Raw genomic sequence first — 23,503 nt, 5'->3', positions numbered from 1 at the left:
AGAGCTCCATAATCTTTGGCAAGCGTGTAGCAAAGTTTTGCTGCCCTTCCTGCTGGCTCCTTGCATTTGGTTGCTCATGCTGACTTGCCTGACATACTCAGGGAGTGAAAGGATCTGGCGCAGCAATTAAAGCATTTGCGGCTGGTATGAAGAAGGAAAAAGTATTTACTTTTTGTTACTTTTTCTGTAATTTCAAGGCCTGCTCCTCTGCTGAAGAATGCTCAGTTATCTGACTCCAAAGTCCGGGAGCTCTACCTACAGATCATCCAGTACATGAGAAGAATGTACCAAGATGCCAGACTTGTTCACGCAGATCTCAGTGAATTTAATATGCTGTATGTTTTCAATCCTTGCTCTGAGTTGTGACATCTAAAATGTATGCACTGGCAACCTCTGTGTGAGAGTACTGATGTACCTTTCAGGGAGGGTGGGGTCCTTGTCATTACTGGGTTTTGTAACTTACCTAATTAATTATGTAGCTTTTAATCCAGATCTGAGCTTTCTCTGTGAAATAAACCCAACAGGCAAACAAACAAAAAACAGCCACAAATACAAAAAACCCAACCTGTTACAGTGGGAGCACTGCAACACGTGTATCAGACAAGGAGGCCCGTGGGAAAGAAATATCTATGGACCAATTCTTGCTAGATGTTTCAGAGATGTTTATTTCTCCAGCCACATGGCCGGGATCTGCCCAGGAACTGCAGCAATCACGGGACCCGAGGGTCCTTGCCCACGCAGGGGAACACAAACCAACCAATGGGGAACGAGGCTGACCAGGGGCAGGGAAACCCCGTGTCTGTCCCCCGAGGCCCCTCTCCCAGGACCACATGGCAGGGGGAGGAACCCCAACACCAACCAACCAACCAAAAAAAACCCAAACACACAACAAACCCACATCACAAAACCCCCTCACAAAGAGAAAAAAACCTGTCAACTCAGGCAAAAATTAGTAAGGTATCATTTTTATAACTTTTTTCTTGATTTTTCTTTTTCACGTGCCTGTCTGCTTTTTTTTTTTGTTCATGAGGAGACAATTTTTTTAAAAAGTTCAGTTATACAACTTGTGTAGGGGAGGGTAGGGATTGAGTGAAAAAAGCCACCCTGGTGCTAACATACAAGGTGTGTGCTGGAGAAGGAAGTTAAGATTTTTTTTTGCTGGTTCTGAAGTTTGAAGCATGCTTTGTTCCCTGCCCCTCAGTAATGTGATGGGGTTGGTGTGGCTCTGTGTGGGATTTCCTTGCAGGTACCATGGTGGGGACGTGTACATCATTGATGTATCTCAGTCTGTGGAGCACGACCACCCTCATGCACTGGAGTTCCTGCGGAAGGATTGTGCCAACGTTAACGGTGAGGGAGCTGTGCTTCAACCCTTCTTCTGGCAGCTGGTTTGTTTAGCAGGATGAACTCGGTTCACCTTATGTTCTTTCAGGTATAACTGACTGTAGAAGTTACACTACTTCTATGTTCTCGTGACTTCCTCAGGGAGTAGTGTACTGTGCTGAGTTCAGAGTAGTGCAGCCTATTTTGCCAGAAATCACCTGTCTGAAATGAGTCAAGTGGCTGGATCTCAGAATAGATCTAAGATCAGTCCCAGTGTGCAGCAGTGCTCACCCCAATCTTAACTTCCCTTACTTAAAGTACTGTGCAGACATACTGATGTATTTGTGAGCTGAATCCACATATGGAATTCCTCAGCTGGCAAGAAGTTGTTCTGTGTTACGAAGTTCCCTGCACTTACTTGTCCAGGGCAGCTGAGAGGATCAAGGCATAGAGTAATTAATTAGATATATTATCACTTGTCATAGTAGTTTGATAAGTTTAATGGTGTTTTTCTCTTGAGGATTTGATCTTCATGCGTGGGTGTATGTGTTGTGTAACAGGTACACACCTCCTGGTAGGGTGTGTCCCTGAGGACAAAAAAAATCTCTCATTGTAGGCTGCTTTTGTCCCCCCTTTCTTTTCACATTGACTTTTTGCTTATTTTACAGAGACTCTTGAGAGTCTGTGCAAAGAACTGTGTGCATTTTGATGCTATGTGTCTTGGTACCCAGTATGCTGGTTTTTCCTTATTCCTTGTCAGTTCATGAATTTCTAGTAACTCACTTCTGGCTCAGCTAGTTGCACCCTTGCTCTTTATTCATGTCTTTTGACTCACTCTCTCTAGATATTCTAGTGTCTCAGTGAGTTGCATTGGTTTTGGTGTTGTTTTGCTTGTCTTCTGTCACTGCAACCTTCTCTGTCTAAACCTTCCCCAGAGACTCTAAGAAACACCTGGTTCTGCTCTAGGTGCAATCTTTGCAGAGACTCGTGGTTCCATGGGCACAGAGAGCTGTCTCCAAACTAAGTCCTTTTCTAATCTTTCTATGATTAATTTCTCAGAGTGAGAGATCTTCAGGGAATTTTAGTAGGAAATACTTGTTAAACAGTCCTCAGTGTCACTCGCTGCTCTTTTTCAGAACAGAAATGGAGCCTACAAGTTTGGTCATAATTGATTTAAGAAACCAGTCCTGAGTGTAGTAGTGAGGAATGTTCCAGGACATGAATGTGTCTTCCCTTTTGGGTGGATCATAATTAGGCTGCACTGTATTTCAGTGGACACTTGTTTCTCTCTAGCAAAAGTTTGAGGTCTCCATTGCTTATTTGAAATACATATTTTTTTTTCATTTTAGTCATTGCAAATACTACACCTGTCTTAAATTCTTTACTTAGTCCCTACTCCGTTAAGTCTGGATCCTGCTGAAATTGATTTGGCTTTTATATTTATGCAGTTTTTCTCCTTTCAGTATTTGTTGCATCTGGAAGATGAACAGTTTCATTTCAGATAGCCAAGCATCTGGTAACTAAACTCAGTATGATGTAGAACGTGCTGCTGAGACTTTCCCAAGTCATCAGAGTTGTTGGCTTGCTGGAATTGTCACTTTAACATCAGAGCTGCATATGTTAGATGGAATTACTTATGGGTTTTTTCTCTGCCCTTGTTTCCTGGCAGACTTCTTCCAGAAGCACAATGTTGCAGTGATGACTGTGAGGGAGCTGTTTGAATTTATTACTGATCCTTCTATCACAAGTGAGAACATTGATGACTACCTGTCTAAGGTAAGACCTCATGGCCTTGTTGGTTAGTAGGAAGACAATAAAATCTGATCTAGTTCAAGCTCCTTCACCTCATTTACTCTACCTCCTACTGTAAGGAAGCCAGCACATGACATTGTTGTGCTAGTGCTTCAAAAATGCACATAGGTCTTTTCCATTTATACCATTGTAGGGTGACACTACTTCGATTGCATGTTTTCTCAGAAAGTCTAATGAAGACTTAAATGTCTGTTTGAGGTGCTGTAAGAACCAGGATGCTTTAAGTTAGCTCTTTCTTTCTGGCAAGGAGAAGCTCTGAGGAAATATAACCATGCTTATTGGAGAGTGGTGTTGTATGTGCTGTAGCCATGTTGGGCCTGCCAGAGTTTGGTGTGGAGGAGCAGCAAGTGTGTTATCCCTCTGTTACAGGCCTGATCTGCAGCTCTAAGTGTGCTGGTTACCAATAGGTGTCGCTGGCGGCATTCCCATAGGGAAAGCTGGAGTGCGTGTGAGTGACAGTGGAGCACAGGGAGAAACGCAGATGGGAATAGTTGGATGTGATTCTAAAGACTTAGTGGTGCGATTCTAAAGAGTGATAACTTTTTTTGTATTTTTTTGTATTTCTTTAGGCAATGGAAATAGCATCGAAAAGAACAGAGGAGGAAAGATCCAGTCAAGATAAAGTGGATGAGGAAGTGAGGATTTCTGTTCCTGCTATGAAATTAGTATTAACCTTATGTCTGTAAACACTGAAAAATGTTCTGTTTTTCTTTGGAAAAATGTACAGCTGATGATAAACAAAACATTGTTCCTGATACTGAGATGTCTTGACCTAGTTGAGATGTGAAGTATTAAGGGGCACCATGTGTAAAAGTTGACTGTGATAAGCTGTTAGAAGGCAAATACTCCATTTCCTAAACCAGATTTGGTTTGCTCGTAGCTAGATCCCTTGATGTATCTTCCAGTTCAGGTTTAGTTAACAAAAAATCAGAGAGAGATCTGATTATGCCAGTGGTTTTGGACCAGAGTGGTTTTGGACCAGTGATACAGAAGCAGGCTATTTGGATATGTGCGTTGGCCAAATTGCCTACCTAGCTCCAGTCCCAGTCTAATTCAGTTCTTCCCCTGCTTTTACATTAAGTGAAGCCATCTCAAGTCCATTACAGAAAGCTGTTAGTGTTCTGGAAATACTTAACGTAAAGATACAACCATTTCTACCTTAGTCTTAACTATCTGTTCCAGAACAGTTTAAAAAAAACCAAACCCAACAACCAACAAAAACCTCACTCAACACTACTTGATTTATCCAAGATTTTTTTGTCTTGGAGCTCAGCAGGTTTTACTAACTGCTTCAGACTTGACCAAGGAAAGATGGTTTTTGTTTCCCAGTGTACCTTCAGCATAAAACTACTGCGCTATAGAGTCAGATGCTAGTGTTTGGTAGCAAGCCCGTCTTCTGCAAGCAAGTTACTCCTTTGCTTACATGAGGTACTGACCTGTCAGAGAGGTGGTTTCATAGCATCTAAGTTCAGTTCATTTCTCTTAGACTTTCCATGTGACCATGGCTAATTTGTGTCGCTCCCCTCGCAAAAGAGTAGAGCTGTAAGGGCAGCTCTGTGGAAGTGGGGACCCGTGCTTTGTGCACAGCTCTTAGATGAGCAGTGATGGTCATGAAGATGATGTTCTGGGATTGAACTGATACCATGAAACAGAGAAGCAAAACACTTCTCTCTGATCTGGTAGGGTTGTAAGCTTGCTGAAAGATCGTTTCAAATGTGACAAATTCCAAGTATGTTGTTGATACTGCAGTTAGTTTTTTACTCTATTGCTGCAAGAACCTTTTTTGAGTTGGTCTGTAGGTTGAAGCAGGTATTGTTACATAAAGAGATTAAGTTCTAGCAGTGCATTTCAATGGAGTTGCCTGCTGAAGGCACTGTGAACATTACAATAAAAACATTAGAAAAATTTTTAGGATACAAAACCTTAGGAGTCAAGTAGGCTGAGAGATGGTTGGAGAATTTTGTGAGAGGGCTGTCTTCACAAAGGAAGGAGCCGTATTAGTTGAGATCCATCAATAATGTGTAGGTTGCACATTAAGTCTGCTCCTACAGAAAAAAAAAGAACAAACAAAAAATAAGTCTGCAGTTAAAATGGTAGTGGATGACTGCCATGTTCATTTATTGTTTCTCTGATTGTGATTATTCTCCTAAGGATGCATAATTAGGAGAGAAAACCATCATGACACTATATGTAAATTAGTAAGTCTGTGTTTCCTTTCACTGTGCTAGGTATTTAAGAAGGCCTACATACCTCGAACTCTGACTGAAGTTAAAAACTATGAGAGGGATGTGGACATAATGATGAAATTGAAAGAAGAGGATATGGCATTGAATGTTCAGCAAGATAATGTGAGTAGGCATGCTGAGGCCCTGCAAAAAAAAGAGAGGGAATATGAATTTTTCTTACTGGAAACTGTTAGCAACAAAGAAAACCAGAAGCTTTGCTACCAAGGTGTGGAGTACTAAATCTATATTATAATTTAAAATTGTCTGGTTAGTACTAATACTAACATTGTGGATTCTATCCTGGTCTTTATTTCTTTGAATTTATTTTTAGATAGTAATTTTCTCTGGGCACAAAGAATTAAGACATAATTTGACAATGTAATTTCTTCCTCTCTCCCTTGGAGCAGATTCTCTACCAGACTGTGACAGGACTGAAGAAGGATTTGTCTGGTGTTCAGAAGGTGAGAGGGTCCTTTTGAAACCCTTCATTTTAGCCATTTTCATGAAAGTGCTTACAGGTAGTTCAGAGAATGCCTGATCCTGGCAGAAAGAAGCCTCTTGTCTGTAGAGTGACCATTTGTGTCCAGGATGGGTCTGGCATGGCAGTGTGTCTGCACAACACAGAAATTGCTTTCCTGCACTGTGGCTGATGCTGGGTTGCTTGAGAATGAAATTACAGTCCTTGCTGTGGCCATGGTCTCTAAAGTTAAGTTGGAGATGAGGGAAAGTGTTTTCTGGTTATGTAAAATGTAATTGATTTAAATTGTTGCACGACTTCAAGTTTTGGTATGTTCAGGGTATCTTTGTTGTAATATTGCATAAAGAACAGTCCTCCAGTATAAGGCATAAGATATTATGTCTTATTTTATTTGAAGTACTTGACAGTGACACTTCTGTAAAGTACATTGGATGAGAAGTTGGATACAGATCAGTTGGAGCCATGTCATTCAAGGCAGAAGCCCTGTGTGGATTCCCCCTCCTTACTTTGTGAATGTTCTCTAGCAGTGGTGTAGACTCTTGATTCAAAATGGAAATATAAATATGGATGGGATCAGGCTGTAGCTTAGTCTCCAGGCTTGTTTAAGAATAAGTGAGTGTTCCAGTGCAGGTATTTGTGTTTGAAATGTAGAATACATACAGTGCCCCCAAGGTAGATTTGGGTATGATCCAAGGATAATTAAAAATAGGCTTCCACATATGCTAGCAAATTGCTGTTTAACTTAGGGAAATTAGTTTGGGAGTGCAAATAACAGCTGTGCTTTGAGCCCTGACCTAAAAGAATCTGTGTTGTACATTCTGGAATCCTTGTTCTTAGTTTGGCTTAACCTACTTTTCATTCTTTATCTTGAGATTCAGTGAGGGCTGTAGTAAGGGAGATGGCATCAGATTGCTCGAGGGTTTCTTTGCAGCAGATTCTGTTTCCTTTTTTATGAGTATATATATACACATAGTGCATATATGTGTGTGTGTATATTGTCATTAGGTTTCTTGGTTTTGATTTGATGTAATTCTTGATGTCTTGCAGATTCCTGCACTTCTTGAAAAGGCAGATAATTCAGAAACAGACTCTGATGATGATGATGGTGGCAGCTCAGAGGACTCTGATTCGGGCTGTAAAGAATCTGTACATCCCAAAGATAAACCTGCTGAAATTAGCATGGACAAAAAGGTCAGACGGTCAGGAATTGTTTATTTTTTCCCACCTTTGCTTCTGTGACACAAAAAAATCCAAACTTAGTGGCTCTTGCTTCTTCTTGTCTGAAACAAGCTGTGGACTTCTGTTCTGGAGAACAAGAGTAGAGACAGTGAATTTCATTGGGGATGCTTTATTAATGGTGGTTTTATGTAGAGCAGTGTGGAGCACAGCTCTGTGTAGCCTAGGCAAGGCTAGAAGGGAGATCTCTACAGGGAATTACAGGGCTACGCAAAGTAGAATTCAGGGAAGCCTGGGCAGCTTTTCAGTCCCTCTGGCTACTCTTCCAGGCTCTGGTGTTCAGGTTTGTGGTTGTAGTCCCTGACCAACCTCCTTATGCCCAGACAGCTGAGACCACTTGATCTGTAGAACTGGAGAATTGGTGGCAGTGTTGGTACCACAGTGGCTTTTGCAGTACCATTAATACAGACTGGCTAGCTTTGCTGTGCGCAAGAGATGCAGCAAAAGGATTATGGTTAGGGTCTGGGGTTTTTTTTTGTTCGTTTGTTTGTTTGCTTTTTTTGTTTGTTTGTTTGTTTAGGTTTCATTTTCTAAATTGCAGAACAGTATGCTCAGTTTTGCTGAGTCTTTCCTGCTGAGTATTGCTCACGGGTGAGAGCCTTTTGGCAGCCTAAAAAGGTGCTGTGCAAAAAAAAAAAAAAAGGAGGGTGAAACTTGCTGGGCTTAAGGGGTTCAAGAGTTGGGGCACTGCATTTTAGTTTTCTCTTCCTAGAAAAGGTAAGATAATATATTTCATATCTGTCAAATAAAAATGCAGGACTCTACTACACACTGCCAGTCTAGAGCCTGCTGCCTTTCAGATATGAAGCAGGAAAGTCTTGGCCACTTCTCATCCTAACTGATAGGTTTTCATTTGGACTTCTTTTTGTTTAGGATGAGGGGTTTTTTGTAACCTGTGTATTTAGCTGTAGGTTCAACAACTGATTAGCAGCAATTACTTCTACCTGCCCCTTCCGTTTTGCTGACTTGTTTTCTAGTTGAGTCTCGTCCCTTCTGTGTCTGCACAAATTTACAGTGTGTTGCAGTAGCATGGCATTCTTTCCTGCCAGTCCTGGTGATGATCAGCTTGCTCTGAGTTACCAGCACTTACTGGGTCAATATTTTTGCATGACACATAAAAACACATGCTATAATAGTCCTGTGGGTAGCAGAAAACCTAGACCAGACAACCTATTGTAATCTTAGGTGTAAGTAGCATGGTTTAAGAGTGCCTCTTGTTCACTTTCTTCAAAGGTTGCATGAAACTGAGGTTTTAACTAGTTTGAAGTTTGCCTTGTCATTACCAGTGTGCAGGTCTGGGCTCTATTCCCAATCTGTATTTCCTTTTTCCTTTCCCCTCACCGTTCCTATTGATTTTTTTTATTTCTTTATCTTGATAACCTTATTTTTATGTCGTGTGTTAATTAACTTGTTAATGTAACAATTGACTGACTTGCTCAAAATTCTTCATGCCCTTCTGGCTTTAAATGAATGGTGTTTGATTCTTTATAGGAAAGGAAAAAGATGGTTAAAGAAGCCCAAAGAGAAAAGAGAAAAACCAAAATCCCAAAACATGTGAAGAAGAGGAAAGAAAAGACTGCAAAAATGAAGAAAGGCAAATAAAATCAGCTTTGGCTCAGAGAAAGGGTTGATGTGTTGTGGATTAGTCAGTTACCATCTTTTTTTCTTTATTAAAAAATTAAAAATGCTTTATTTATATACATACAATATAAATTGTGAGGGTGGTTTTGTTAATAACATGGTGTAATTGTTTGATCAGAGTGTACGACATGGGTTTCTTGATGGGAAAGAATGAGTTTAACACTTGTGCTGCTGAACTTCTTTACCTGTGTAGGTTTGACTTTTTGCTAAACTCACATTGATTTGTTCCTGTGTTCTTACTCTCCATGCCTGCTTCACAGTAGGGAAGCAAATTGAGCTAGCTGTCTTCTGCAAGCTGTCAGATAACCCTGCAGGCATCGTGCCTTTGCTGCCTCCTTTTGCTTGCATCACCATTGATGGCCAATTGCACACGTGGCTGCAATCCCCAGTTTGACCTTCAGAACCTCTTTGGTGCCTTTGGCTAGAGATCTCGTAGGAGAGGAACCAATCAGTGCTTCCAGATCCCTCTCTGCTCCCTTTCTCTATCCTCACAGGGATTGATAGCACTTTCACGTACAGTATGCATGTAAGTGTAGACAGTATTACTGGAGCAAGAAGACTGGTATTTTCTCAGCAAATGGGGATGTTTGTTGGGACACTGAGATGAAATAGGTGCATTGTGGAAATTGGCATTACATGGGGTGCAAGAGAGGGGCCAGCCTCTAACTTGGTAGTGAAGGGAGGAGGACGTGCAAGACCTATATCCAGAGGTGAGGGAGTACTGGTGATGGCCCTTTCTCATAGCACCAAGGGCTTAGATGCTGCCAGAAGCATGAACACTTTATTTCCTGCTTTTCCTTGCCGTCCTGGGAGCTTGTGTACAGACATATCCAGGCAGAGGTGTCCTGGCTGATGGCTGCCCGGAGCCTGGCTGGTTGTGTTCATCAGTGCAGTGCTGAAGGTGACTGAACCAGTAACAGCTTTGTGCACTGTGTCCTTGAAGTCCCATTGGATCGGGGATTCTCCCTGCTGGCTGACAGGGCTGTGGTGTGCGCGTCTGCTGCAGCAGCCGTGAGTCATGAGGGTACGTGCACCAGGAACTTTGTGTGGGGCCTAGGGGTTGTGGGTGGAGTGGGGAATTGTGTCCGAGTTGTTGCCTTTCCCCAGGAACCAGTTGTGCACTGGGCAGACCGTGGTGCTTTTGGTGAAGTGGGGTAAGCACGAGTGACTGCGAAGCTGCGTGTGCTTTATTTGCGTAGCTCAGCAGTGGATGACTCCACCAGGAAACTGGTCCATGGCTGATCAGTGGGAGTCAGGGGCTGTCAGACACAAGAGACAACCACCTTCTCTATGGGTCTGGCTGCTCTGAAGACAGGGATAGGTGCTAGTTCTTGGCAAAGAGCTTGGAGGCCCCAGAGACAGAGCGTGTCCCACGGGGTGGTGTTTATCTCCTTTACCTGAGGAGACACTTCAGAGAAAGGAGGCTGCCATCATCTGTGCTTGAGGGAAGAGGAAATGTCCCAGCCCACGTAAGCTTATCTTCCCTCCAGGCCGTGCACCACAGCCTGATCGAGTTTGCCTAGCTCTGGCTGTCCTGTAGCAGGAAGGTGGTCCTGAATCTGTCATTCCGGATTGGAACCTTGCTTGCAGTGATGTGCAGCAGGACTGTGCAGGCTGTTCAAAGCAGGAGCTACCTGCCTCCAGTGTTTGCTCTAGGACAGATGTACATAGTCAGAGTGTGTGTAGGGGACCTAAGGTGAAGCACAGCCAGAAAAGCCCATGTGCAAGAGCAGATGGCCTGGAGAGGGCTGTTCCAGTGGGGTGTGTGCTTGTCAAGGTGGGCTGTGAGTGCAGTTTGTGTGTCCTGGCCACTGCAGGACTGACACAGTCAGTCCACAGAATGGGGAGCTTTTTGGGCCAGAGCCATGAGATGAAGCATCCTCCTGGTGATCCCTGAAGCAAAAGAACACCTGTTGAAGAATGCTACACGTAACTACCAAAAGGCACCAGTCTGATTGGGTCTGGGGAGGATGAGGATGGAATGGCATGACTTTGGATCCTGTGCTAAAGAAAAAGCTTCAAAGTAGCACAGATACTCAGTTATGCTCATTTCTTCCCCAGAGTTGAGGACCCTACAAGGCCCACTCTGTTTGCCATGGCAGCATGTTTATGCTGTGCCCTGCTGCTGGCACCTGGGCAGACAGAGTAGTATTACCAGGGCAGGAATACCAATTCTATGGATAAAAACAATGGGACAAAACCAGCTCAAAGGTAATGCTTCCCCTTTAACTTCCATATTTTTCCTGCCCACCCCCTCTTCTTCCACTCCCCAAGACTGTACTTGCTGGTAGGGCTCTTGGGTCTCTTGTGGACTATTGCAAGAATCTCCATCGTGGAGCTCACCTGATGTCACAGCACAAGCAAACAGACCCTGGAGAGGTGGTCTGTGGGGTACTGGTGGGCTGTGGAGCCAGGAGATGACCCTGAGATGTCACAGCAGCAGTGAGACTGAGCTGTGCAGGTGTGATACCTACCCCTAAGACTGAGAATTCCCTTCTGTTGACTGCAGAAGTGTTCCTCCTCTGCTCCACTGCTCACTGGGTGTTCCAGTGGTAAAGTGGAACACCCAGATCACTATTTTCCCGCCCATTTTGAATGAGAATGTCTTTACTGAGGCCATGACATAAACTTGCTCACTTTGTCACTGAGGCTTTGGGAATGTTTTTGCAAGCAGGGCTTCTGATAATTGTCTGGTGTGCTTTTCAAACTACAGCTGTTTTGTCTTCTGTCTTCTCTGAAAATGGATTGGAGTCCAGTTCTGTCAGGCAATCAGGAGGAATTTTTACAGCTGCAAAAACAGAACTTTCAACTGCTTTGATTCTCCTTTTTGTCTTAAACTAGTGGAGGAGGATTGGCTTAAAAAAGGCAGGAGAAGGTGCTTTACGCAGAGGGCAGATTGTGGGTGGGTTGTGGCAGAATGCTGCCTGTAGTGTTTGCACCAGTGCAGCTAAGAATGGGCTTGAAACCAGCTGTCTAATCTGAGATGGTGTTAATTTTTATTATTATTATTATCATAATCATTATATATATACATATATATATATTTTTTAGAACAGGCTGAACATATGAAAGACATCAAATTGTCAGGCACAGGTCAAATGCTTGGAAAAATGCATTTCTGGGAATTTGCAGCCAGAAGATTTAGTGACATTAAGAAGCTTAAGTATGTGGAGTGGGAATATTTACACCTCTGCTATCAAAGATAAAAATGTACAAAAGCAATTAATCTTATCTTCCAGGGCCTTTCCAAGTAGTCCCGTCTTTGCAGTCATTCCCTGGGATTCAGTGGGAGACGACTGGGAGGGAGATACTGCTAGGCAATATATGTTAAGTTCCAAAAAAGTTCATTGGTGAGGTGGTGGAATTTTTGGGGGGGTTCAGCCCCCCCACACCCTTTGCAGTGCCGTATGGCTGGTTTGCACTCTGAGCACTGGGCACTAGGCTTCCTCTCGGGTCTGAGGTCTGTGCCAGGCTGGCATTAATTTGTTGCTTTTCCCACACTATGTATTTTATTATATGTCACAGCAGAAGCATTGGAAGGCGGAGTTTTGTGGATTCGGTTTCCCCGTGACGAAGCCAGTAAAACCAGCTTTGTAAGGATATATCTGCACAGAGGGATTTGATTTCCATGCTGAAATATTTTGATTAAACAATGCAACAGTGCACAGCCAGCTGTGGCAGGGTGCTTGCTTTTGGCCTGTGTGCTCAGGCAAGGGTCACACCTGTGCTCCTTTGAGATACAAAAGAAGCAAGGCCGACGTTTTCTGAGGACCAATGCATCCTGCAGGTTTGGTCGCGGGTAGTGGAGGAACTGATGATGGAGAGCTGTGAGAGTTGGATTCCAGAATACCAAGTTGCTTACCTGGGTTGTCCAGCTGAATCTTTACTCAGTTTTCCCCTGCAAAACTGTACAGGCAGCTTATATTGTAAACATGATGCAGAGGCACAGAACAGGGCAGGTGCTTTGTCTCTGAGTGCTCTTCAGCCTGGGCTTGTTCCCTGGGGTGCACTTGCAGGATGATGGGGGACCACTGGGGTGGGAAAGTGTGCTAGGGGTCCCTTGTCTGGTTGTGGGAACCTGCCTGTCTTCACCTCTTCCCATTAAAGAAAGGAAAGGATTTTTGGACACTTAGTGGGTGAAGGAGGACCTAAAGAAACTGCTTTGTCACTCTCAATGAACTTTTACCTTCCCTGGTAAACAGCTTCACAGAGTGTTTCAATGCAGAAAGTTAACTCAGAATTTATTTTGAACTTTCTAGGGCATCACTGTAAAAATAAACACATAACTTAATGACTCATTGTTTTTACAGTTGTAATTTTCGTCCTTCTAAACTGCTAGTGGACTTTCAAAGCAAAAATGCTGACCCTTTGCCTTAGCATCTCGTTACTTTTCTGGTCCTGACATAACCTTATGTTCCTTGTGCTAATCTTCATATCCTCTAGAGGGAGAAGTAAGTTCATGCTCAGACTGTTGGAAAGTGCCAAGGCTCCCTTAATATATGAAAAGTGCTAATTATGTTTCAATTATCTACATAACTTTCTATAAATTTTGATGGATTTGCACATGCACCTAGATTTAATTTGGTTTTTTTTCCCCTGAATTTGTAGTTCTTGGACAAAGTTTAATACCTTGAGGACATAGGGGCATAATTTGTTCTGGGCCAGGCCAGGCCTGCAACAATGGTGTTAAGGCTGGGTTTAGGAAGAGGTTCTAGATGGCACATGACAACACCAAGGAGACTTCTTTCCCCCTGTACATATGATGAAGGCTTATGGTGAGAATCTAAAAAATATTAAGAATGTCATTCTTCAGCTGTCCAAATTCACAGGCATAAACATCTATCTTTTGTATAATGCAATAGGTAGCAACCATTTTGCCACAATCACTAGCCCTAAACACAGTTTGAGTTGTTGACAGCTGCTCTTTTTTTTTTTTTTTTCCTTCCCCTCCCCCACCTCCCCACCAGTGCTGTTTCTTTTTGAAGGATTGACATAAGAACAAGCCTGGCCCTTCTTCCTGACATGCAACAACCTGCCTCCAACCTCTGCAGCCTGCCTGGAACTGTAACCTCTCCTAAGCAACAGTGAATGCTAGACCTAGCCTGCAGCAGTAGGTTTAAGGGTTTAAGTCTATCTCTCTAATCTAGCCCAGAGATCCATGTCTGCAGCAAAGGCCACAAGGCTGGGACTTGCAGCTGGCGGGTATTGCTTGGGGGTTTTCTGTGCTTCTTGTTTCCTTTTTTTTCTCTTCTTTTTTTTCCCCTCCCCAAAGACAGCAAGGCTGTGGTTGCGGCAGGCTGCTGCAGAACAGGATGAAGGATGGACAGTGACCCTTCTCCTGGCATTAGGACTAGGTTAAGGGCTGGCATGAAGGCCAGTGATGGGGACATGAGAACAGAAAGCCTGATTCATAGGTACCTTCTAGAGATTCAGAGCATTTACTTGGCATCCCTGCTCTTCAACATTCTTTTCATCCTTTTGCCCAGTCTGAGCCTCAACCCTTGAAGCCAAACATGAGCCCTGTGCTCTGTGCTGTCACCCTGCTCCCAGACTCAGGCAGGGCTGATTCTCTGTAGCTGACTGCAGTCCCCCACCCATCATGGTCTGGGGACAGATCTGGCTTTTTAGTGCCTCCAGCCCTGAGTGTTAACCCCAGTTCTGCACCTAGCCTTACCCTGAAACAGGAAAGTCCTGTATTCCCCAGACATCATTCTGGGATATATGATCAGCACCAGCTGGCACCTAAACAAGCAAGAAACAAAGCTGGTTCTGCAGCCCCTTCACTCCATAATCTACACCCATGATCACATGGAGCCAGCAGCTTGCCAAGCTGGAACTATCCAGAATCAGCCTCGTTTTGTGGTACTTCCAGGATCCAGAAATGAAATTACCTGTTCATTCCTCTCTGTCTTTAGCCCTGGCTGTGGGTTACCTGAAAGATGGATGAGACTCAGGATGGGCAGCTTGTTGAAGTCTGAGTGGATGTTTGATGCTGAATTCTGAGCAGGGAGATATTGCAGGTTTGCCACCAGTGCTTTGGTTAGGGATGTGGACAGCAAGTCTGAAAAGGTGTAATATCTTTCTGGATTCTTCACTGCGCAGACTGGTGTTTGTATGGTATCTAAGTTAAAGTTGTCATATTGGTAAGGTTGCTGTGGACCTATAAATAGTCAAAGCAGGTTGGAGTCAAGGTTTGGACAGGGAGGGCTGGGTAAGCAGGCTTCCCACCAGATCTAGTAAGGATTGAGTGCTCAGGTGAGGTTTGGTGCATAGAGTTGTTTGGGGTAAGGTTTGCTCTGAGGTGGTAAGAGGACCAGCTTTGGTCTGCATGCCAGGGTTTGCATTTGGGAAGCACAGAGCCCAGAGAGAGCCTGCGAGTTGGCAGGATGAGATGAAGACTGACACCGACGAGAAATGGAGAGCAGAGGGTTTGCTGCTTGCTGCTGTTTAAAAGAAAGTCTAATTTGTGTGCTTGACATAAGATGCTACTTTTAATGCTTTTGCTTCTGGTTAGAAAAGGAACTTAAGGAATTGTCTGTTCTCTCTCCTTGTCAGGTTTCTCATTCTGTGGTCCTTGGTCAGGCACAAGCTTGTGGAGTGTTAAGTGGGCATGTGTTGGAGAACACTGTGTCTCTTTGGGCTATGAACAGGCCCTTATGTGGACTGTGCACTGGAGACCTGAGGTCTGACAGGTATCTGAGCCCTCGAGGAAATGTAAGGAAGTGGTACCATACTGTGTGAAACACACTGTTCATTCAGCTTGCTGCACTCTAACGGTGGTGAATATGGGAAACGCTCGTTCTTCTGGTGGTGGCTCAAGTGAAGGAGCAGTGGTCTGGAGAGACAAAAGTAGAGGGGAAAGAACGATTGAAGAGGAGAAGGGGTTGTCATTTTGTGGTTCTTCAGCCTCTTTTGCACCACTGCTTGTTCTGGATGTTGTGACCAATCTGTGCACCATGCTCTGAGTACTTTCCCATCCCCCTGCCTTATTGATCCAAGCTTGCCTTGTCTCCTCACCTTCACTGAAGACTACACACCAGCGACAGACTGGGAAGAACAAAGGAACAGCAGGGAGAGTTGGAGGCTCTTCTCAGGGCAGTTTTGACTTGTTTGAAAAGCCACTCCCTGTGGGGGTATGTAGCTGAGGTGGCAGATTTGCAGTGACTTGCCTTCGTGACATCAGGTGCATCGGTGCAGCACAGGGTGCAAGTCATTACTGGGGATGGGTAGGGACCAGACCAAGGGCTCAGTCCTGCTGAAGGCTCAACTCCTGGTGCAACTGAAAGAAATGGAGCTTTGAGCCTGGCTTAAAATGGGGCTGAAGAGTTTTCAGCTGAAGAAGGGGTTTATTGATCGTGTCACATTTTTGGTGTTCTGGCACATTAGTGTTGGTGGAGTAGAAGAAAAATTTGTTTTAAAAGCATTTTAAAGTTGTTTTAAAAGCATTTAAAATAAGAGTTCAGAAGAATCTATTGTGTGCTTTTTTTCCTTTCCCTGAGCTTCTAAGGATTACTGCTTATAGCCATGAAACGTTAGAAAATACTCTATTTGTGAAGATCCCTTTTCAGCCATCCAAAGTGATTGCATTAAGATGTCATTCAACATTATACACATGGTGGAGAGAAAAGCCAGTCCTGGTCTTCCCTCAAAGTTGAACAGGCTCCAGCCTGTAATGGAACTATTTATTTATTTGAGAGTGAAGAAAAGACGGACAAAATTTGTTATTGCGTAAAGGAGTCAAAAACCAATCTGAACTTGCCTTCAGCGTTGGCTTTCCAAGTATTTCAATATAAAACTTTCCCAAGACCCTGGAAAATCCTTGTCAAACTTATTTTATTTTCTCTCCCACAGGTGAACCAGGAACACTCTCATCATTTTTTTCATGCAGGGAAACCAGTAGCAATGCCCACAGATGCTACTGCAAAGTGAATTCAACTTCAATAAATAGAAATGAGATGTTGGCTTTCTGTGACCAGCCAGGCCCTTTTATAGGAAGCCCACCAATTACATTAAGTGTCCTGTGGCTGCCTGTGGGTTGGGCTGTGCAGAATTAAAGGATCACAGTTTGTATGGGATTAACAACCTGAGATTATCTTAGTTGGTCAGAGCATGGTGCTAACAACACCAAAATTGTGGGATCAATCCGTGTAAGGACCATGCACTAAACAGTTTGACTCAATGATCCTTGTGGGTCCCTTCCAAGTCAGAATATTCTGTGACCTGGAAATAAATGAAATATTTCAACAATGTTGGTACTGTTTCCATTGCTCTGTGTGTTGCTCTGGGAGATGTTTAATGAGCACAATTTTTTGACAATTGGTGAGGCTGGGTGATGGGATATTCTCTTGCTTTGTACGGGTTGGGATGGTGAAGTGTTAGAGATGGGAGCTAGGAGAAATTAAATCAGTTTGGTAGCAAGGCTTAAATGAAAGTGAAGTGCATTTGATTAAGCCTGAAAGTAGCTGTAATGGGGAGGGCAGCCAGGAGAACCTGTGGTTTTGTACTGAAAGGAAAGAAGAAAAGTGAAGGAGAAAAATGACACAACTGAAATCCTTCAATGTGAAGGTGGAGGTTGCATAGAGTCATTGATCAGTGTGTGCCATGCTCTCAGCCATGCCTGCCTTTAGGGTGCCAGTGCACCCCAACAGCACCGTCAGACTCGAGCCAGCTCTTTGCTGATGCGTTTTTCTACCTCAGAGTTACATTAGCCAGGGCCATGAAGGGATGTAAGCTCCCAGAGCAACACAGCAGCTCTTGCAAAAGCCTCCAGTGGGTGATTCCTTCTGGGAGTTTGTTTTGTATTTGGAGGGTGGTACAGACAAAAGACACAGAAATTCATGTGGGAAGGCAGCTAAGAGCAGGCATGTCAAAACTGTAGCTTGTTGGGAGTGGTTTTACTTCCAGGGTAGCTGTATCCTTGCATCATTGAGTAGCTCCCAGGCTATTGGATCTGGCAGGGTTCATCAGGCTGTACCAGACAAGGAGATTGAACTGCTCGTGCCTTGGATGAGGCTGTGATGCCCAGTGTCTTGTGGTTGTACATTTTGGGGCAGTTTGACTGCAGTGCCTTGTCTGAGAGAAAAAGCTGCAGAGCTCTTCCAGGCCTTGTCAATGGCAAGACCCAAAAGTGGAATGAAGGAAATGGCTCGATGGTCCTGGGTGTAGGAGCAGCTACATGGTTTAGGGCTATGAGGGAGTTTTGGTACAGACTATTTACAGGCCAATTTAGTAGCTTGTCAGCATTTGTGGGAGAGGGAGTGTGAAGGAGTGGTTTAAAGGAGGATGGATGTATAGAGTGACACCTGGAATTCCTCTCATTTTTAAGAGGAGGATGAGCAACTTTTGTGGGCAGGAGATGGACAGCAGGGGATGTAGTGCTTCCATTTCAAAAGGAGGATTCCTCCCCATCCCTCTTGCAATTTACAGTGAAACCCTTCCCAATGCTATGGGCCAAATTTTATTCTCAGTTCCACCCATACAACCTTACTGAAGTCAGCAGTTGTCTGTTTTGCAACCCTCGCCTGATGCAATAACTTGAGGGTTACGTATCTTAAGGGTTCAAGATGTGCTTGCATTCCCAGCATGGTGACAGTGAATAGCACTGGACACGAAATTGCTGCTGCCCAAGTAATTGCTAAAGAATAACTGAGGTCAGTAGCATTGCATGGATGTAACTGACTGCATGGGGCTGGGAATACTCATGTGCTATCTGGGAGTTCATTGGGACCCAGGAGAGACCAACCCATCTCTCCTTCCAGCTGGAATGCCACTTTCCCACATCAGACACTCCCTTCAGTAATTATACCCTTTTTAGACTCACCCTTTAGCAATTACTTGTCTAAGCTCTGCCTCGAACTGACATCATTGGAAAGTCCAATAAAAATATGGCAAGCTTTTAAACCATCCCAGGAAAGCAGAATGCTGTATTATTAGCAGCATTTCAATGCAGCTGTTTGATGATGATTTTCTTAGCCTTATCTCTTAACAGGAAGAGTTTGAGTTCCCTCCCAGCAAACAGCCTGAAGGGTCAGCAAAGGCCCTGCCTCATCTTCAGTGACGCACTGGCCTGCAAAGACTCCCTGTCAGTTCCATTCTTTTTCTTCTTTTTAACTCATCTTTGCAGTACTGAACGCCTTCTTCTGGAAGACCCAATCTTAAGCTTTTCAGACCTCAAAATATTGTCTATCACTATGTCAGTGGCTGTCTCAATTCTTCGATGTTCCTCTTTCTTTCAATTTTTTAAAGTTTTATTTTCAAGTTGACCACTTCTTTGAAAACATAAAGGCATATTCAGAACTTGCACTTGCTCTGGAAGAGAGGAAACAACAAGTAGCTTGCCTTACTTTTTAAATTACTTTTTTTTGGAGGGAGGGGGTGGTGAAACTTCAAATTATTACATGAATTGGACCCTCTATAAGGACACAGGAAGTTATCACTATTTTTGTTACAGGCGAAGCTGAACAGTTGAACCTGAATCAGAGAAAATGGTTGAGAGTTTTGGGTTCTTTTCCATTATGATCCTGTCTGAGCTGGCAAACGGCTCATCCTAATGACATCAGAGTTTTTTGGGGTTTGTTTTTTTAATTCTTGGTTTGCATGGGAACAGTACTCTAGAAAAGAATTTTCCAAACAAATAATAAGAAAGGAAACTACATGCTTAAAAAAGTCAAGGAAGCTAATTGGAAATTTTAGCAGGGAATGATTCCTGCTCTTTAACACCTGATGACGGAAGCATGAGGCTTTGCAATTGTAAACAGATTTTCTTTCCACCCTGCTTGGCAATCATCTTCATTTTTTGGGTGTAACCCTTTCATGTACACAGCTGCACTCCCCATTCCCACAGAGAGGCATGCTGGGTAAACCCTTTGATCTCTTCTTCCAGCCTTTGCTTGCTTGCATTGTGTTTATTACAACTTTTTCAACTCCTCCGGAGCAGGGCGTGATGGATGATCCTGGAGGATCTGCCCTCTAGATCTCTGTGATTGTACTGAGTTGATGGTTTCTTCCTGACAGGTGCAGGCATGTTGATTTAAAACCAAAACAAAACAAAAATCTTTTTAGTAAAGCGAAACCTATGTGGTGTTAACTGCTTCCTCTGCTGTCATGCTCAAGGCAGGAGAGCAGAGGCTTTGCTGGGCTTCCATTTCTGCCTCTGGCACCATCACCCCTTTGAATCGCAAATGCCTCACCCAGTGCCGGCTCTGGTCATTTGGTACCACCTGTGGCTGTTCCTCCAGAAGTGGGATGCACCAACCCCTGCTCTAGCTCTCTATCTCTTGACTTTTACATTCCCTTTGTTCTCTGAAAGTTGTTTTGACTTGTTTTTTCTGTGGTACTGACCCACTGGGTATGGGAGTCAAGGGGCTTCTCCTGCAGCTTGCAGCAGGCTCGAGGGAGGGGTTAGACCAAACCATGTGCGGATGGCATAGTGAAAGCCCCTGTTAACATAAATCTCCATACTGTGCCCTGGTAGATGCCTCAGACTGTTCAAAAAGGTACTGTTGTCTTTCCAGCAGCTCCCCTGCCCTTGAACTACAGTGGTATTTGCAATTGCTCATCATGTTCATCAAACACCAAAAGTTGAAACCACTGTCCAACTCCTTTCTCCCCCACCCCCGATTTGCATACTTTAAAAACTAGTTGTGGATGTCAAGCTCTTTGCAAATCACTAGTGTGTCTTCCTGATGGTTTGGAGGTTGTAGCATGACTGTGATCAGCCAGAGCAGGAGCTTCTGAAAGATGTGTAATACCTCCATTCCCTGCTTTTGGTATTAAAGAAACTTTTTAATTTCTGAGGTGCTACACATGTACTCTTATCATGTCCAGGGAAATGCAAGAGTAGTGGCACATAGGATACTTTGATACTGTGAAGATTCAAGCACCTTTCCCATTAGCTCTGTGCAGGTGTATTGGCAAAAATTTAGTTGTCTGTTGTAAGAGAACATGGAGCCATTGTCTGCATATGTAATTTGTGAAGCAATATCAAAAAGCACAGGTAAAAAAATAGATGTTCTCTTGAATGTTTATGCAATTTGGAGTGAGGTGCTTTCTGTGTTTTGTGTGGGCATGTATCACTTCCAGCTGATCCTTTCAAAAACCACACTGTGGATTTTTCTTTAAAAATGGAGGAGAAAATAAGTCACATCCCCAGCCCACCATTTGATGCCTGAGGAGTTGGGATTGAATCGTACATTGAAAGAAGATGATATACAAAGAACATGTGTCAGCTCAGCTACTTTTTAATCTGTTCCTTGATTTGTCCATACTCAGCAGCTTTTTTTTTTGGCTGCAACAGAAAGCCAGGGCAGTGCTTCAGGCAAAGGCGTCACCCAAGCTACCTTAGTTGATGAAACCAAAGTTGCTTCCTGAGCATTACTGTCCTGTACATTGCTGGATGAGTTGGCTCTGCATCTGTGGCCAATTTGGATATCTGCAAGTGATTTACTGTGCTCTGAAATGCAGCTGCTTCATGTATGGCATCTGATCTGGGACCACCACTGGGAGTTGTCCTTGCTGAAAGTGAGGGAGAGATTAAAGCCAGCTGAAGAAAAAAGGGACTATTTTTATGGTCCTTCTGGATAGTGGTTTTTCCTTTAATTCTTTTCATAAAAGATGGAAAATTCTAATTCTCTGAAACATCTGAGCACCAGTTTTTTTCTGGTGGTTTCTTTTTGGTAGTGAGTTATTGGGAGGTGGCAGGAAGATGTGCAGAGGGCTGCCTCTTCTGAAGCCTGTGCAAGGGATTTCAAAATAGGAATTTTAAAAAAAGCCAAAATATTTTTGTGAGTACTCAGGCATGAATTAGCAGGGCAAATTCATTTGGATGCATTTGATCTTGATGATTTGAAGGCAGCAATCCTTCAAGGCCTTGTAAATGGGGAAACCCCACAGGGACAAGCTGAGATACAGCAGGAATCCCATCTCCCTTTTCTCTTATTTTCTCATAGTTATCTGACTACCTCTCAGACGGGCTTAATGTATTACCATGTTTGTTGGCAGCAGAGTGTGTGTCAGGTAGGTACATGGGAAAGCATTTGGCATGAATATTACCAATATTCCCTGACGTGTTGCTTAACTAGTACTTGGATAGTAGTACTAGATACAGTCCGCAACTAGTGGCACAAAAAGAATATGGCCTGTCAAGTACGAGTGTGGGTATCAATGCAGGGATTAATACAAGTTTTGTTATGCAGAGAAGTACTGGCCTTGGCTGTACTGATTTGAAATTAAGTATAAAATGACTATGATCAAAGAGGTTCCTCAGAAAAAAGTCAATACAGAACGAGGTCAGAAAATAGCATGTTTCTTAATTTTAATGAAAACAGATGGTATTTTTCCAACTTTTGAGACTCTGCAAGAAAAAAAACCCAACAACTATTTTTCATCTCTTTCAGTGAAAATTGTTCTGTGTAAAAATGTGCCATAAATGTCCTCCTTCCAACCACAACTGATTAATGTAAACCTCGTGAGTCTACTATGTCGAACATATCCAGCTTTGACTATTTTGACCATTAAGAAAAAATCCCTTTTGATATTTTTTCTGGCTGAGAAGTGAAGATAATGCAAATAATGTTAACATATTTACAAAATCCAGCAGTGCTGGTACAAATATGGAAGTATCCTGAAAGAGAAAAACACACGCAAATGTGTAGCACGTAGCGTGAGAGTGTTAACATTTTGGAAAGAAAGTAACAGACATTTCTTAATTATTTCCATTCTAAGTTAGTGCACAAGGCGCTGTCCCACAATGACATTTCTGACCTGATTATGACTCTTAGTGGGCATGCACTTAGCGTGGAGATGTCTGTCTGCAAGCTCTAAGTAGGGGGGAGGGGGGATGCATGAAATAGGTTCATATCTGCTGCATTTTTTTGGGGTATGAATGTGCATCTGACCTTTGCTAAATCTGATGATGCCAGAAGAGCCTGTGCTCCACACATGGACATTGTGCAGCTGCTGAGAAGATGAGCATTCCTCAAGCAAGCATGGAAGTGAATGTCATCTGCAGTTCTGCGTCCTGTAGAAAGGTCAGGTTTCTGCTGGAAGAGGCTGTGCTGCAGGATGCCTGGTACCCCTCTGCTTGGCTGGTTGGTTTTTCAGTCTCTGGGGAAGGGATGGGATAGGGAAATCAGTTAATAATGATGATGATGATTGATTGGACTGGACTTCATTTCAGTCACAGGGAACCAATGCTCACCAGCAGCAAATGCAGCACTAGCAAATGTGTCAGGCATTCCAACCACTGGTCTGCTGGGAAAATGAAGCCTCCAGGAGCAACACGAGGACATCTGTGGAAAGCCTCTCTGAACTGGGAGATGATGTACATATGTGATTACTGAAGTCATCGTTTGGGTGGAGTATAAATCCTAATTTTTATAGGTACTCCGGTGGATCTGTTGTCCTATACACCCATAAATACCCGTACGGTGTAATTACTGCAGGAGCAAAGTCAGTTACTTGAAGATTACTGCCATGATAATTAAAGAATTATAGAAAAGCAAGGAGCTTTTGCCAATTACCAGGAGAGATGTCATCCCTGGGGGAAGGCAAAGTGAATGGAGAAGCATGGCCATGGAGGGATGTCATCAGCGGGGTGAGAAAATCCGCAGGCAATTCTGATACATGGATGGATGGATGGATAGATAGATAAACAGATAGATAGATGTCTAGAGGCTAGAGAAGCTAGAGGCTTCCCCCAACACCTGTGACAGTAAGGAGAGTGGGGGGCAGTGTAGCTCATTCCTGCCTGTGCTCTTTCATGAGGCCCTGTGTAGCCACAGCAGCCCGT

General features: G+C 43.6%; 1 protein-coding gene across 3 annotated transcripts in view; it reads left to right on the top strand.

Annotated features, from left to right (window-relative positions):
• RIOK1 (RIO kinase 1) overlaps positions 1–23,097 on the top strand; it is a 30,131-nt gene extending 7,034 nt beyond the window's left edge. The window contains exons 10-18 of one of the 3 annotated variants that reach the window (XM_042049113.1): positions 198–335; positions 1,247–1,350; positions 2,993–3,099; positions 3,705–3,770; positions 5,364–5,483; positions 5,768–5,821; positions 6,886–7,029; positions 15,271–15,429; positions 16,567–23,097. In XM_042049113.1, the coding sequence (XP_041905047.1) occupies positions 198–335; positions 1,247–1,350; positions 2,993–3,099; positions 3,705–3,770; positions 5,364–5,483; positions 5,768–5,821; positions 6,886–7,029; positions 15,271–15,429; positions 16,567–16,644 (970 nt within the window). In that variant the 3' untranslated portion in view covers positions 16,645–23,097. Of the gene's footprint in view, positions 1–197; positions 336–1,246; positions 1,351–2,992; positions 3,100–3,704; positions 3,771–5,363; positions 5,484–5,767; positions 5,822–6,885; positions 7,030–8,565; positions 8,788–15,270; positions 15,430–16,566 lie in introns of those variants that run through there. The other 2 variants (XM_042049114.1, XM_042049115.1) reach the window with 2 other exon arrangements.
• Positions 23,098–23,503: the final 406 nt, after the last annotated feature.

This window comes from Corvus kubaryi, unplaced genomic scaffold, assembly GCF_017639235.1.
Source record: "Corvus kubaryi isolate FWS band 111438036 unplaced genomic scaffold, C.kubaryi_AGA036_p1.0 69, whole genome shotgun sequence".
In the NCBI taxonomy this organism is placed as follows: Eukaryota; Metazoa; Chordata; class Aves; order Passeriformes; family Corvidae; genus Corvus; species Corvus kubaryi.
Note: the sequence above shows the minus strand (reverse complement) of the source record. Positions and strands in the feature narration are given on the sequence as shown.